The sequence below is a fragment of the Syngnathus acus genome, chromosome 22, assembly GCF_901709675.1.
Source record: "Syngnathus acus chromosome 22, fSynAcu1.2, whole genome shotgun sequence".
Lineage (NCBI taxonomy): Eukaryota > Metazoa > Chordata > Actinopteri > Syngnathiformes > Syngnathidae > Syngnathus > Syngnathus acus.
The window spans coordinates 6398046-6414722 of NC_051106.1; the positions used below are offsets into that span (position 1 = coordinate 6398046).

At 42.2% G+C, this 16677-nt stretch overlaps 1 protein-coding gene across 1 annotated transcript; it reads left to right on the forward strand.

The window, feature by feature from the left end:
• Window positions 1–421: 421 nt before the first annotated feature.
• htr1d (5-hydroxytryptamine (serotonin) receptor 1D, G protein-coupled) lies at window positions 422–9018 on the forward strand. The gene is made up of 2 exons (XM_037242073.1): window positions 422–812; window positions 6766–9018. Exon 2 carries the CDS (start codon window positions 7167–7169, stop codon window positions 8400–8402), a length of 1236 nt encoding a protein of 411 aa, XP_037097968.1. The 5' UTR covers window positions 422–812; window positions 6766–7166; the 3' UTR covers window positions 8403–9018.
• The last annotated feature ends 7659 nt before the right edge of the window (window positions 9019–16677 follow it).

The window sequence follows — 16677 nt, forward strand, 5'->3', positions numbered from 1 at the left end:
CATTGGCCACAGCAAGTACAACCGTTTGGCAATTCAAAAGTAGCCCCAGGAAAAAAAACAGCAGTTCATGGCAGAAACATTTGGGGAGTTGAAAGAAAGACCTGCAAATCACTCTTGGCTATATCAACAAAAACATCGAAAGGGAAAGACTACAAACAAACGTACAAAGGCTATACTAGAAAATACAAACCACTTATCAGTAGGATTGATTTTATTGATCAATTGATTGATTGGATAAGAAGGATGGGAAGGAAATTTTCCAAACGGTAATAAATTCAGGGATTCACTCACTCACTCACTCACTCACTCACTCACTCACTCACTCACTCACTCACTCACTCACTCACTCACTCACTCACTCACTCACTCACTCACTCACTCACTCACTCACTCACTCACTCACTCACTCACTCTCTCTCTCTCTCTCTCACAGACACGCACGCACACACACGCACAGACAATGAACGCAACTAGTTGACGACCCCCTCCATCGTGTGACATCTACCCAGCGTGTCCTTTGCCTCCACCTTCTTTAGAAGGGAGGAGACGCGTCTTGTTTTGGTCAAGTTTACGCATGCAGGAGCGAGCAGCCGTTCCGCCACGTCAATCTCCACGCCGTGAGATGCAATGTGGAGCACCATGCGCGATGGCAAGCCAAGCAGGACGCACACAAGAAGCTGCGCGCTCCGTACGCGCGTTTGCTCGGGACGTGCGTGCGTAAAAAGGACTTCTCTGCTACCAGGGGATTCCCCGATTGGTCGATTTGGTGGCTGGAGCATCCAGGAAGGCAGACTCTATCCCTCGAAAACATGGTGAGTGACAATGTTTTTATTTATTAATTGATTTTCTTTTTAGACAGCTGTGAGTTTTGATAACCATGAAAAAGAAAAAAGAAAAACGTCGTTATTGACAATTTGCGACGTGGGGATAAAACAGCAAGTAATAATACAAGTAGGGATTATTGCTAGAACTCCCCCACATCACAAATATCTCTGCAGTGAAAGAAATGACAGTTACTCGTTTGATAGAGCGCACTTTGCAGGTGTTCTTAATAATTTGGCATCTTCATTTAGGTAGAGTAGAAAGAGATCATTTCTGTACTATGCCATGCTCCTCTGTTCCACTTTTAATTAAAATCATAAATATTTGGTAATAATTCTATAAGTGCATAGATTAAGAAAAAAATAAAAACTGAACAAATTGGGGGGTTTTTTCCCCCCCCCCTTTGGGCATATGCACTTTGCAGTGGTGTAGAAGTGCACTGCATTATGCACTGGGGTGTTCCTAATATTATGGCCTTTCCATGAGAGGGGCATGGTACAGCATTCGAAACAGACCTTTATTATACAGTGCAACTCTACTTTCTCTTAATGATAAACCAGTATTGATTGCATGATTATCTCATTTGTTCATCCATTTGATCCAAGTGGTTCCTCTGTTTTGACTTTTGCCTGATTGTTATGAACGGAAGAATTATATTGTCATAAGTATTGAGACGGTTGTTTACATCTTATACGCTCGCATTGTATGCTGCCCACTCCAATTATGCAGAGAAGATATCGAGTGCAGCTCAATCATAAGGGTGATGACAGAGCATTTGGTGATTTGTTGATTCTTGATATGATCCAACGGGAATTTCTCCATATTGGTTCTCATCATCCTCATCTGTCTTCATTGCCTCTTGTCTGATGATTGGTCCCCATATTGGCAATATTTGAGTGATGTCAGAAGTCCAGAGTCAAAGAACTAAATAATGGAAAGAAGTAACTCAGGGGTGTGCAAGTGAAATCCGAGAGAACCGGCATGATGTAAAGTGCGCTCGGTGTACTGTGCTGATGCTCTGTTCTCTCCTTCGTGGCCCAGAGGTGAGCACAACCGCATCAGAGCCATTAGAACAGCTGGAAAATCCTCGCAGTGTTGTCATGCACCCGCTGATAAATAGTTAATGATACAGAGTCATGGAAATGAAATAGATTAGGAAATAGTTGAATAAATGAGAAGCTGCTTGTTATGCTAATTATACAAATCTGGCTTAATAATTAACATTGGAGGAAAGTCTTGATGATGTGGAGAAAGCAAACCAAGAGATCTCCGGAATGGAGGTGGATGATTGTAGATAGTAACCAGCTCGTGGTTGCAAGGAGGCGTGGTGCGTGAGGCTGCAAATCACTGAGATCGCTGTGATCACTCAGGGCCAGGTGAGGCTCGGAGTCAAGGGTGCTAAGAAACCCCAAGAAAAATTACTCTCAACTACATCACGCTCAATCACCCAACAAGAAAGCACTGGTGAAACCATTGTTTCAAAGCAGCAAAGACTTGTGGCGAGGTATAGCAACAGGAGAAAAATATTAAGAAAATGATTATATTCTGAGAACGTGTTACTTGATTGTACAAAAACACAATGTGCTATGCTCCTGGTTGTCGTGGTAACAAAAACCCTTCCCTGCGTTTGCATGAGCTGGAACAAAATGACGTGATTTGAACTCAAGTGTGACAAGCAACCTTGCCACAGTAACCATGGAAAAAGTCACTTAGTTACCTTACGAATTAAGTTAAGTTACTGATTACTTTATTTTAAAAGGACCTATGTTACTTCTGTGGTTAACATATGCCAACAACCCTGCTTAACATAAAATTGACAACCAGATTTTTATACATAATCAGAAGTGCGTTTTTGAAAAATATAAAAACTTGAATTTAACAAACAAAAGCCAAAATGAATTAAAAACTAACTATAATAGGGAAATCCCAAACTATCATAACCCTAACCTTCACAAAGACTTTAAAGTGCAACTGAAAGGACAATCCAGCACTCAATGTAAAAGTTTGTTGTATAATTCTTAATCCTTTGGGTATTTTGATAAAAGCATGTCACACACATGCTATAAATAATTCATCGAAAATGCGCTTGAAACCATCAATGACCTTCCCTGTTTCCAAAATGTCAATATAAATGCTAATATCGCGCCAAACATTTCTGTGTTACATATTCATCGCAAGTGTAACTAAAGTAATAATGGCAACATTATAAACAAACGTGGGGGCGGGGGCACTGTTTTGTTTTCTCCATGTTGTTTGCTTAAGGTCTGTCAGTGCATGACGGCTATGAAACAAATGTGGGATAATTTTAGCGTCACAAGCGACAACACATGACTACAAACACACCGAAATGCTTTGAGGTGCCTTTCAACGTCGCATCGCCAGCCCCCCGTTAGGCCTTCCTAAGCGTATACAGTTCGTGTTGGCTCGATATGATCTGAGCAGATGGCGGCTGCAAAAAAAGTCTGCCTTTGGGCTATGAAACACACCCTGCAAAGCATCGATGAGATTTTGTGAAGATGTGGCCATGTGATCAATAATACAGATGAAGATAAACTCAGAGACAAGCCTTGTTGAGACAAAGCTGTTCATAGCCGTGCAATGTGGACAATTGTCAGTGCTGTGCTAGAGAACGCAAACTCTTGTCATTTATCACGGCACTAATCATAGGTAAACATCGACGGCGGTGTCACAAATTGATAGTAAACAGTACGGAATGGACAAATAGTCATCACAACACCAGTCATCTGTTACGGGACAGATGCAGTTTACAAACTCCAGTTTCGAGAAACGAGCGATTTTCATAGAGTGCTCGCTAGTGCCACCAGTGGGACGTAAAAAGAATCACTTCCCGGCTACAGTTCAGTTGCACCTTTTAGCAAAATTTTACTATATCTGCAATCGTTCGATTCAGAGCTGTCGAAATTAATCGATTAATCGACAAGTGATTGATTAATCTTTAAGAGCCATTTTTTTACCACCAGTTTGGTGGGTGGGATCAGCCTGCAGTGTGTGTGCACTAGCGTGTGAGTGTGTGCCCCCCAGTGTCAGATTTATCCTATGGACTAATGATGAAGGGTATCTCCGATGTCCTAGTTCTGTACTGGTGCCTGCTCCACTTTCCAAGGGTCACGTCCCTGAAGTAGAGTTGGGTAGTTGTGACGTGTAGCGTCGTTGAAAATATTGTTTCCGAAGCCTGAGGAGATTTTCTTTCTAGGAATACGATGTCAGGGTGCCGCATTTTAATCGGTCTTATGGAAATAAACTTCAGTAAAAGTTGTTGAGATAGATATTTATCTATGCCAGTCTTATTTGCCTCACAGTTCTGAGGTTGAGGGTTCAAGTACGGGTTTCAGCCTTCTTGTGTGAGGTTTGCACGGTCTCCCTGTACTTGCGTGGGTTTTCTCCGAGGACTTCGGCTTCCTCCCACGTTCAGAGAACAAGGTTCATTGAAGACTCTAAGTTGTGCTTGGATGTGACTGGCAGTGTAGATGGTTGTTCCCCGCGATTGGCTGGCGAACAGTTCACCGTGTACCTTGCCAAGCTGGGAGAGGCTCTCGCTCATTTGTAAGTTGTTCCCTTTATGGGCTAGAATGATGGGCCAGATTGAAAACATCAAAATGTGACAGTGAAGTTTAGCATAGCCAATGAGTCGCATGTGGCTCGCCAGGTGCCTTCTGTCCACCGCAGGCGCACTTTGGCTTTTACCTCTAAGGCCTGAATTAGCATGTTCTCAAAAATCCTTTTTCTTCTACTTGCATTTGCATGTGCGCGTAGGTGGATCGTTGGGGGAGGAAGGGGGGGGGCAGATGGTGTGCATGTGCATGTACGCCTGCACAGCCCAGGAAGAACACCTACTCTCCGAGCTCTGGGGCACCTGCAAATAACACGGATGTACCAAAAGCCCCCCACAGTTTTGCAAAAAGAAGAATACCTCGTTCTTTTTTCCTCTCATTCCTTAAAAGCTGCAAATCTTCGCCGCTCATTCACCAAATATTACAATATTTTTCACCACCAAATATTTGGAAAGTTCAATAACGACATAGAGTAAATTGTTTAGGTCTAGCAAGCTAGCTAGCTACACACTGTTGAACAGGAAACGAGACAAGCAAGTCTTCTTAACCAAACGGATTTTTATGGAATATGAGGTCAAATCTAATTTTTACGCTTTTTTGCAAACCTAGATGGGTCAATATAATCTGTTCCACCTGCGAGCGCTTTAACCTTTGACGCTACACTTTGACATACCGATCGTCTGGAGGGCTCCAACAATTCTACTAATCTATATTTTATACGGCTGTTCTTCTCCAAGGGCCGTCTATTATTCATGTTTTGAATGGTTGCTAGACAAACAAAACACTACAACTGTTATTTTATATTGCGACGTCAAGCGGCACGGGAGTGAAACGTGTTTGCTAACGGGACACAAATTAAAAGTCAAATAAAGGTGAACATCTGGCTCATAAAGAGATGCCTCCAATGCTCAGCTGCCATCTAAAACTATGACTTTGTGCAACCTTTGTTCCAGTGGCGACATAACATTGTTTCACATCTCATCGAGGTTAATAATAATGAGTTGAGAGAATACGAATAAAAGCTGGGCTGAGCTGCGAAGTTTTGCGGACGTAGCGGAATTTGGGCTTTCGTCAGGGTTCATGAAATCTTGATGTTCGTAGACAGTTTTTACAGATTTTCTTCTGATTTTCACAGGCTCGCATTGGGAAAATCATCTGTTTTCTTGCTTCGGTCTAATACCTAATGTATTGGCCCGATATTTCTCAATGGTTGAAGAGTCTCCTGACTCCAATTCAATTCCATTTTTTTTTTTGCCAGCATCAGCGGCATTTGATGTACTTTTCGTCAACACACACTCATTAGAACCGTGCCCGGTTACCATTTAGTGCACGCTCCAGTCAACAGCAGACAGGCGTTGACAGACGGGCGGTGATAGCTCTACTTCTGCTGAGTTAAATCAATTAGTCCCCCTCCAGCGGGGGCCAGGCGGCATTGGCAGGTCCGCCTGGTTCACGGGGTGAGTCTCTGGTTCAACCTGCGCTGCGAACACATTATATCGAGCATCTGGTGGGACTTGAGCCAAGTCTGAAAGTGAATTGGATTACTCATGAATGGGGCTGTGATGTACTGAATTGTACAGTTTGGAAGCTGTAAGCGCTTCATGGTTGCAGGGCTCCGCCCCTATAGCTTTTCATTTAAAAACCAGATGGAGGAACTAATGTCTTTTCACGCAAGCAGTATCCAGCCCAATTTCGGCAGGGCCTGTCCCTGATTGAAAATCTTTTCCTCTCATCCATTTATTACCAGCCTCATTATCTCATTGTCTTGCAAACCAGAGCACAAGGAAGATAAGCCTTGTGTTGGACTTGACTGAGATGTAAACAGATAGGCCAATCAACCATCCATCACATGTGATGAAAGTGAGACTGGAATATAACCGCAAAGGTCCGACACAATCTATTTCGGGAAGCGTGTTAGTTCTTCTAGCTATCTAGCGCTATATATCTAGCTCTATATAGCTCGCTCTAGATATCTAGCTAACTCTATCGAGCTAGCTCTATCCATCTAGCTCTATAGCGCTAGATATCTAGCTCTAGCTAGCTCTATCTGTCTAGCTCTTTCTATCTGGCTCGATCTATCTCTGTCTGTCGAGCTCTATCGAGCTGTCCGCATTTCTGCTGCACGCCACGCAAATTAAATGAGGAGAGCGAGCGCTAGTACTGAAAAGCCACTGGCGCGCAATGCTACATCCCACATTGTGCCACCTGTCACCCTTCGTGTGTATCCAGAGAGCTTGAAACTGGTACAAATAAAGTTGGACAAGAATTGCATGCGATTGCATTCCCTCTGGGAATGAAGCGTGACTGCTAAAAGAAAGACACTGTCACCAAGATGAAATCTAATGAGTTTCTCTCTCTCTTCCACATACAGAAGAAGACCAAGGAACAAGTATGGAGAAAGCCTTGCCTGGATCCTGTTGTGGCGATAGCGGCCTGACAAGCCCACCTGTGTATCTGTCATCAACATCTTACCGCACGCCGCCTCGTCTTATTGAAGTGGAGCCCATTAAAGTGGTTGATAGATTCAAAGGTTCGGCGCCGAGGTGTTCTTGCCGGCCGACTGCAGCTTGGAGATGAGATAAGAGGAGTGGAAAGAAGAGCAACAAAAGTGGGCATCTGACAGAAGCTGAATACAAATGACGATCCACGGCTCCTGTAAGCGGGCCCCAATCGATATTACAAAACTGAAATGGACAAATAAGCCGGCTTCAATTACAGGACCATTAGCTCGGGACACGAAATGATGGGATTAGATGGTAGCTTCGGGTTGATATGAAAAACGGGGCTCGGGGGATTGAACCCTGCACTTACGAGCGCATCTGTAATGAGGATCTTCTGAAGCTGTTCTCAACCAAGATGGAGGTGTACAACAGCTCACTGGACTACTTCATCGGCAACGTCACGGAGATTCCCGATCCGACCACCGAGTCCCCCTACTGGAGCGACGCCTCCATTTTGGGCTTTCAGATCTCCCTGTCCGTGCTCCTGGGGGTGGTGACTTTCGCCACGGTGCTGTCCAACGCCTTCGTCATCGCCACCATCTTCCTAACCAGGAAGCTGCACACGCCCGCTAACTTCCTGATCGGCTCGCTGGCCGTCACCGACCTCCTGGTGTCCATCCTGGTGATGCCCATCAGCATCGTGTACACGGTGAGCAAAACCTGGTCGCTGGGGCAGATCCTGTGTGATATCTGGCTGTCGTCCGACATCACTTTCTGCACGGCGTCCATCCTCCACCTGTGCGTCATCGCCCTGGACCGCTACTGGGCGATCACGGACGCGCTGGAGTACTCCAAACGCCGCACCACGCGCCGAGCTGGTATCATGGTCGCAGTAGTGTGGGTGATCTCCATCTCAATTTCCATGCCTCCGCTCTTCTGGCGGCAGGCCAAAGCCCACGAGGAGCTGACGGAATGCTTGGTGAATACAGATCAGATCTCGTACACCATCTACTCCACCTTCGGGGCATTCTACGTTCCCACGGTGCTTCTCGTCATCCTCTACGGGCGGATTTACGTGGCGGCGCGCTCTCGTATCTTTAAGATGCCGACGGCGTCCGGGAAGCGCTTCACCACGGCGCAGCTCATCCAGACCTCGGCGGGCTCGTCCCTGTGTTCGCTCAATTCCTCGTCCAACCAGGAAGGCCATCTCCAGGAAGGGCACGTCCACTCAGGAACGGGGAGCTCGCCTCTCTTTGTGAACAGCGTGAAGGTCAAGCTGGCCGACAGCGTGTTGGAAAGGAAGCGGCTGTGCGCAGCTCGCGAGAGGAAAGCCACCAAGACGCTGGGCATTATCCTGGGCGCTTTCATCGTCTGCTGGCTGCCCTTCTTCGTGGGCACGCTGGTTTTTGCCATTTGCAAAGACTGCTGGTTTCACCCGGTACTCTTTGACGTCTTCACCTGGCTGGGATATCTCAACTCGCTCATCAACCCGGTAATCTACACAGTGTTCAATGACGAGTTCAAGCAGGCCTTCCAGAAACTCATCAAGTTCAGGCGCTTCACCTGAAGACCACGGAAATAGTACAACTAAGTAGAATTAATGTAAATTTAACATCTTGTGAACATTTGAACATATAGTGGATGTTTTTTATTTTTTACACCCCAATTGATCAGTGCCATACCACGCCGGATATCGACAAAAGACTTGCATGCGGAAACGTAATAATTATTGCATTCATCTAGAAAACATGAGGAAGATGGAATCACTGGCCACAACATTAGGTACACCTAATCTCTTGCAGTGTGAGGCACAGCGGCTAGCAAGTGTACCTTATAAAATGGCCAGTGAGCAGTGAACAATCCAGCTTTGGGTAAAGCCATCAAATGTATCCGTCTTCGTGTTGTACTGTACGCTGCTGCTCATGTATGTTTTTCCTGTGGTGCAGTAAAATACTTTCCCCTAAAAGGTTCAGTAAATTGCTCTCCATATATGCTCTTGTGCGCACTTGAAAGTGTTTGTGTGCGTCTGAGTGTATACGAGGCGGCGGCTTGATTGAAATGTATGCGTTGTCAGCGCACCGGGAGCAGCGTGGAGTGTTTGACATTTGTTTAAGAGCAGGCTTGCCTTGTTATTATGTCGACTGAAAGGAGAAATGGCATTAACCAATAAAAGGCATTACTGTACGAAAAAGAACCGGAGCCCGTGAATAGAGTGGTGGGGAAAAAAGAAAAACAGGTCAAACCAAATGTTTTTTTTAAATATAATTATTTTTAAAAGCAAGTGATCTGAGTGAACTTTGAATGTATTCCGTGTCAAATAATGTTAAACAACAACAGCAACAGGTTGCATATATTTTAAGCGCTTGTTGGAGAAGGTCAAAACCACCCGCAGTCTATAATGGGGTAAATAAACCATATTTCATGTATGTGTGTGTGTTGGGGGAAAATATAAGAAGATCCACAGTGAGGAGCAACATTTTTTTTTTTTTTTTACACACCTTCCTCTACTGTGTGAGGCTCAGACAAAAAATCAGTCATGCGTTGAGTGGATTTATGAGAGCGTGCCCCTGGGGAAAAAAAAAATTCTTTATCTTAGCACATGACCCCAAATAGTGTGAGGTCAAATGACAAAAATTTGTGATCCAACCACAAACTATTTTCAGGTTCTTCAACAGCTTATCCAAGATCTTGTGACCCGATGGCCATTCCTGCCATCATTTCTTCTCAGGCATTTGCAAAGTACCTAAAAGTGCTGCTTTAGTCTTTTTCTCAGGCACTTAATTAATTCTCTTATCGCCTCGGAACGACTGAACATTTATTATTCATGTCTACGCTAGTTTCCCATTCTCATTTGTCTTCGTTGAACTTATTAGGTGCTTAAGTCATTACCCCTGGTCTTAAAGCAACAATAGGTAATCGTTTGACCTCCAAATAGTGTTTCTGGCACATAAGCTTGGAGTAAGTAGAATTCTACCCTTGTTGCCTTGGCAATCTGGAATCACTGACTTCAGTGGTCAAAAATAATAATTGGACTAGCTAAGACGTCGCCTGCTGGCTTGTCTTTCGACAAACGTAGCCGCACACAAAAAAGAAAAGAGCAAAACACATGACATCGTTATATCACTACGTTTATTTAGTTGAGTTTTTCTGTTGCTTTGGTGTTTCTCACATCAGAGGTTTCACTGAATATATTTATGTTGCACTTGTTTTTCATGTGATAATTATACCAAGCTATACAGTGTGATTGGCTTTTTTTATAAGTACAGTAAATGACATGTCAACAGTAGGGGGCGCAAGTGAGCTAAAAAGCCAATTCGTCCCTTAATGCTGCTCTCGTGCATGCAATTAATTTCAATTATCCCCTTAGGCGGCTTCTACATGAATAAATAAATCATCAACTGTAATTGAGGCTGATGATTGAGGCTAAGCATCTGTTTACTAAATAATTTCGCATATTTAATCCACAGATGTGCGAGGGCACAGTATCACCTTGTAATAATATACAGTACAGTATTAAAAAAAAGGCCCGATCAAACAATGATGGACAAATAGAAAGCTAATTAAGCAGGTGAGAGAATTTAACACAGTCCAAATGATTTATTATACCACTGGGAGTTTTGGACCAATGAAGTCAAATTAAAAGAGATCATTTTCCATGGCTGGGAAGGCCAATGCGAGTGTACGGCATCAAACGGTTCTCAGAAAAAAAAGCAGATAAATAGAATGCTTGAAGCAGAGAGAGCAAAGGAAGTAGCTCCGTCCATCTATCTGCATTAGTGTGCAGAGAAGTGGCCCGGATAATGTTAGGCCGTCTTGAGCCTGAAGTCGGAAAGGTCAGCATGCACTTAACCTCCTGGGATGAGGACTGTCAGTCGTAGACGGCTGCGAAGCGAGCTGCGGCGCAGACCAAAACAGCTGGATGATGGAAATGGAAAGGCAACGTCGGGATTGCAAACAAGACAAATTAGCCCCTCGAGATTCAACCTTTCAGTCAGAACTTTGTAACGGTTGTTGTAGAAGGGCTGAGTCTCACAGCTATGTTATTGAGTTTAAATGGATGTCTTTTTCTGTCCGTTTTACCGATGCCTGAAGAAATGCCTTCAAATGTTATATTCATTTATATTCAAAGTAGTTCGACATGTCGGAAGAATACAATTAGAGGCTTGTGACGGTGTGCCTCACCCACGTTGAATTTAAAAGGAATAAGGGGAGCCAGGAATCTAGTCGACTGTGTTCACCCCCACAACGCCGCAGACACCCATGTCTCCTTGCGCCCGTCTACGAAAACGTCAATAGAATGAAAACTCCACAGTGAAGACTCGCACTGGGTACGAAGAGACCTTGTTTTCCCATTTCATGAATATTTCAACATTGCAATTTCTGATGCAATTGCATATTCCCTTGTATCATAGAACAGATATCAGATTTCATTTCGTAAGATTCATGATTACAGATGAGTCTGGATTTATTAATATGAGCAGCATGAGGAAAATCTCTGAGTGTTTTTTTTATTATTATATATAAATTATGCAAATGTTCCCATGGGAAACAACGGGCTGTGCGCAGCAGGCTTACACCATGATTAACAAGTATGCGATCTGACGTGTTTTCCTCCACCTCTATACCAGCGTGACCACTTGGACGGCACTTTCCATGCATGTAGAAGCGCATGCATATTTAGTGGTGTAAAGTACATGAGACCCCAGGAGAGCTGAACAACACATTGTGGGTAGAAGCCTTCACTAAACTAAATCTATAGAGAATATGTTAGGCCTGAGCATTTCCCAATAAGATCAGGGAGGAAAAATAACCCTTAACACAGCCGGAGAATTAAGACAGTTTTTTAAATGCATCAAAAAAAAAAATCTAATTAGACCCAATTGTATGTACGTGTAATCCTTGTGGGTTTAAATCAAATAATTATTCAGAATATAAAATAAATATTTAGTTTGCTTTGGACTTATCACTGCCAAATGTCACAAAACCACATGAGCAGTGCACCGCGCCAGGTTTTACTCACATAGCAACATTTAAAATTCCCATCAGTGACTTGGCTGGGATTCAACTGGCATTTGATGACAAAATTAGCCTTTGATGGTGTTCTTTGGAGCCGTGGGGCATGCGGGATGAAAAAAGGTCACGTTTGAAATGTTTCGCAGTTTTAACAAAAGCAGCGCATGTAAAGAAAAAACAACCTTTGGGGGGAAAAAAGTGAATGGTCGCCACGTTACAATCGCCCTTCTGTTGACGTGTTACACATTGAGACAAGGTGAAACGGAATTGATCACATTCTAGCCAATAATAGCCCGGGGTGTTAATTTACTCAACTGCAGGTGGGTGGAAACCATTTGCCTGGATGTTATCATTTGTAAAAGAAGAAAAGAGACTTCAGACCACAATAGAACTGTAGAGTCGTAGAGAAATACAGCAAAACAAGGTCAAGGAATCCCCCACTATTTTGAGCACGGCCGCTAATAGAGAAAATCCCCAAAAAGGAATTGGATTGAGCTCTTAATTAATATCGCTGGGACCCAAGAAGCTCAATATCTTTTAAAAAACACACGGATGAATATTTTTCTATAATTCATGTTTTGAAAGGGTGATGCTTTCATCACCAAGACAGGAAATCTTCCCGTGGAGGAGGAAGCATTTTATTCAACGTGCATTATTCAACAATCATAAATTACTATACACAGATTCTTTACATATATATAAATATTTTATGTATGCATGCAGATGGTCACATATATATATATGAGACAATTCATCGATTATCAAAAATTCTTGATTAATTTGATGATCGATTAGTTGTTGATTAAGATATTAAATGTTGCGCCCGCTAATATAATTGTCTCTTTTTACATATTCAATGGGACAGAGGCTGGTGTTAAAACATGCTGTATGTACAGTACATTTTTCCATCTGCCCTCTTTATAAAATATTCTGAGTAATACTTGTGTTCTTATTAAAATTCAGTCACAACATGTCTTGGGTCATTAGTGTTGCGAGGCGAGCTGGCTGCTTCTGAATGCATGACTTGGGAGAGCATCTTTCGTCATAAATACTGCATCGGTGTCTTCCACAGAGAGTTTCTACATGGCTCAAAATGTCTTTTTTTTTTTTTTTTTTACCTACTGTGCGGCAGTTTGAGGAAAGATTTTTGCTCGCCGGCCCGCTGAGGCTTAGTTTACAATGTAACCCAAGTTACCTTGCCAGTCATCACTGTGGACACTTGCTGTAAAAAAGTTATACAACCTTTTGGGTTGTATACAATTCATTCCAGGGCTGAGGTTTATTTATTTATTTGTTGATTTTTTTTCCAAATTGGACAAATGGAGAAAAAAAAAGTATTGCTCCTTCGAGTTAAACTCTTGTCATCGTAAAAACTTTATTAACCGCTAAGGCACTTTTCAAGTCACATTTCAGTTTCAACTATCACATTTAATCATTCTTAATGTTAAATAGATGTTGAAATGTAAAATATTTATAGGAGCTGTTTCAAATTATTCAGTTGAACTCTTTGCAAAGGAAGGAAATCAAAATGGCTATATAACACCGAATTAATTTATTTGAACGGCCAGAAGTTAAGATTTTCCAATTTATTTTTATTCTCTTTGCAACCCTTTTTGAGGCTGCTGGAGAACTTAATGGCAAGTGTGACACCTCATGTCGTCATCTTTTCGTTGTCCCTGTTTCACAATGAAGTTGCCTTTCTATCTTAGCGGCCACACATTTATAAGTCAAGTTGGATGCTATCAAATGGGAGACGCCAACGTAGCCTTTTATCAATACAAAAAAAGGCGGGCCTTTCTCTCTCCGTTGGCCTGGAGTGCCGTCCGTGATTATCCCAGGCACTTGGTTCCTTTTATGACTTGAGTAACTCACCGGTTGAAAGGAACTCAGCTGAAACGCAAGGGAAGAACAAGAAAGGGGGAGAGAAAAAAACTGATGATGAAGAGAGAGGATTAAACGAGGATGATGGGATGTGATTAAAATGGAGGAAGGACATTTGGAGATAAAAGAAGTTGCGAGACTGACAGCAACTTTCATCTGAAACATTTCACTAAGTTTCAGTAAATTAATTAGAAGAGCATAATACTAATACTCTTAATAGTATTAATTTTATTTTTAATATTACTAAATATATTACAAAATTACATATTATTATTATTATTGACCAATTTGATGGGCTACTTTGCCTTCAGTGTTAGAGTAAGAAACAAGATGATTTAAATTTATTGTTGCAAATTAACATTCTGTTTCTGATGTTTAGTTAGTTTTAGTTTTGGGCCTTGGAAAAAGTCCAAATGTTTACTTTGGAATTTAATAATTAACTGTTATGCTTTCTGATGCCTGAAGGCAATTTAAAAATCAGCCAGAAGAGATTTATTTGAAATGTCTTATGAATAAAAGCCCATTATCTTGTCAGAAGTCATTATGTTTGTTTCCTTACTGATTATTTCTGTAATATTGCAATGCAACGCAGATTTACTGATGTTATTTTCTCTGCTTTAGTTTTTGGGAAGAAAAATGGGTTGTTTATTATTTGGCAGCAGCACAGGGAGAGGGTAGAGCATTCGAGAGATCTCCTGGGGGAGGCAAAAGAAGATCACAACGTCTCTTGGCTGCTGAGCAGGTGAGCTTCAGTGGAAGTGGCATGGAATGCTAAGGTCATCGTACAGAGAGGCTGACGGGAAGGTTAAAGAAAGTGGAGAGTTGAATCCCACGGGATGAAAGGCTTTCCGAAGCGGCTGGTATATAATGTTCTTTCATGTCCGTCAAACAAGTCATCGGCTGGGGCACAGCCGAGACATTCCATGCTATTCTTCATTCACACTTCTTCTACAGTCTGTATTGCTCCAGCATGCTGGATATAAAATTAAAGCCAGAGTAAACTTTTTTTTTTTTTTACAGCCCTTCAGATCAGGGAGAGAACTTTGTGATCATCTGATGTAATCATTTGAAAGTCTTGGTGAAGTCGATTTGTTCAGCTCTTGAGTTTTGGGGCTACTTTTGTGGTATATCCTATAGTTATATATTTTATTTTCATCTTATTATTTATTTATTTAAGTGTTTGTCCTCATTGGGGTCACAGGTTAGTTGGAGCATGGTTGAACCAGCCCAAAATCTAATAATAAGAATAATAATTATTATTATTATTAAATCTAACCATGCTTCCCTCTTATTTTATACAGATTAAATTTCAAAGATTGCCATCAAGAAGCTGTTTACCAAGCAATTACTGGACTGTTGTCAATTATGTTTTTTTCATAGGCATTTCTGCACTCTAATCACAGCAAAGCAATTTATTTGGGCTTTGTGATGGCGCTGATGCTCCGATTTCTATGCACTTGCACATGAATTAGTCATCATGTGTTAAAGATAGTCATTCACGCAAGGCGAGATGAGTTTCGACTTGTTTGTGGGATGAAGCATTTGTCAAAGATCATTGCATTAATTCAAATGCACCCTCATGGAGGGAAACATGAATTAAACATGAAACGACTTTTAACGTGCTAAGAGAGTTTGATGGCTTTGAGTTTGTCTCACGAGCGCTGTATAGCAATTGGTGTGTACGAGCTGTCAAAGACGTAAATCTGGTTGACCTCGCTCACAAACTCAATTCAAACATACAGTACACAATATTGAAATACTCTCCTTGATAACATTCGATGGTAGAATACATTTTTCGTCGTAAAAATGTTTCACAAATGAATGCTAGAGACATCCAGGAGTTTGTTTGAGGACTGTGAATAAGATAGTTTCAATTATGTGTGGAGGTTGTGCATCTATGTCAAAGCCTGCACTTCCCCCTTTTGTTCAAGGCAGCACTTTTCTTTCATCTGCCTTAACAAGCTGACCATTTATCACCTCTCGCTTTTCTTAGCCCCTATTTTCACAATCCTGGAGAGAAAATAAATAAGCAAGACCTTTTAATGCAGGTCTAGTCGTTAGCTTCATTGGCTGAGCTGTTCAGTCTTAAAAAAATAAATAAAGTTGGTAACTCATACGCTACCGACTGTGCAAGAAATGAAAGCAGCACTGTGATATCAAAAGTTGGACCGCTGCAGTGGAGGGAGAATTCACCTGTGGTGCTGGAGGGGAAAAAAAGAACTTAAATATGTGCTTGCAAAATGCTGTTTAGCATAAATAAGCGCAGCTGACATGCAGTAATATCGGCCTCGTTTATTGGAAGCGAGCAAATCTGACTTTACATCACTGATATGCGCCATTACAACAACTGTATGCAACTCTACTTCATTTAATGTCCTTTTATTGGAAGACAGCACATATTGTTGCTCCACGCCCAGGCCTCCCTTCCTCCCTCCCTCCCTCCCTCCAGCCAGCCATGTTCATACGCAATGCACACATGCACAAACAACACACACACATGCAGTTGCTGCTTCCACTGATGTTGGTGGGCCAGGAAATGAAAGGCAGCCTATCGCCGAGTAATAACGTTGCGGTGATGATGAACTGGTGGTGAAGCAAGATAAAGATGGATTCCCGAGAACAGCACAACACACATAAAAGAGAACCGTTGCGCTCTCTGTAGTATCCACATGGGTGTTATTGTTCCAATCAATATGTAAAGTCCAAACAGGCATCCCTTTTGGTTGTTGATGCTTATTTATTTATGTATTTATTCATTCATTCATTTATTTATTTATTTATTTGAATTTAAGACGTATTTGTTTCTGCTCCTCTGGAAATTAATCAATTTGCCTGAAAAAGGGAATAAATAGCACATCATCAGTGCTCTCATCCGTCAAGTGAGAAACATTACAACACTGCCCTCCTGTGGACGTGCACGTATAATGCAAGTGCATATAGAGGGCCAA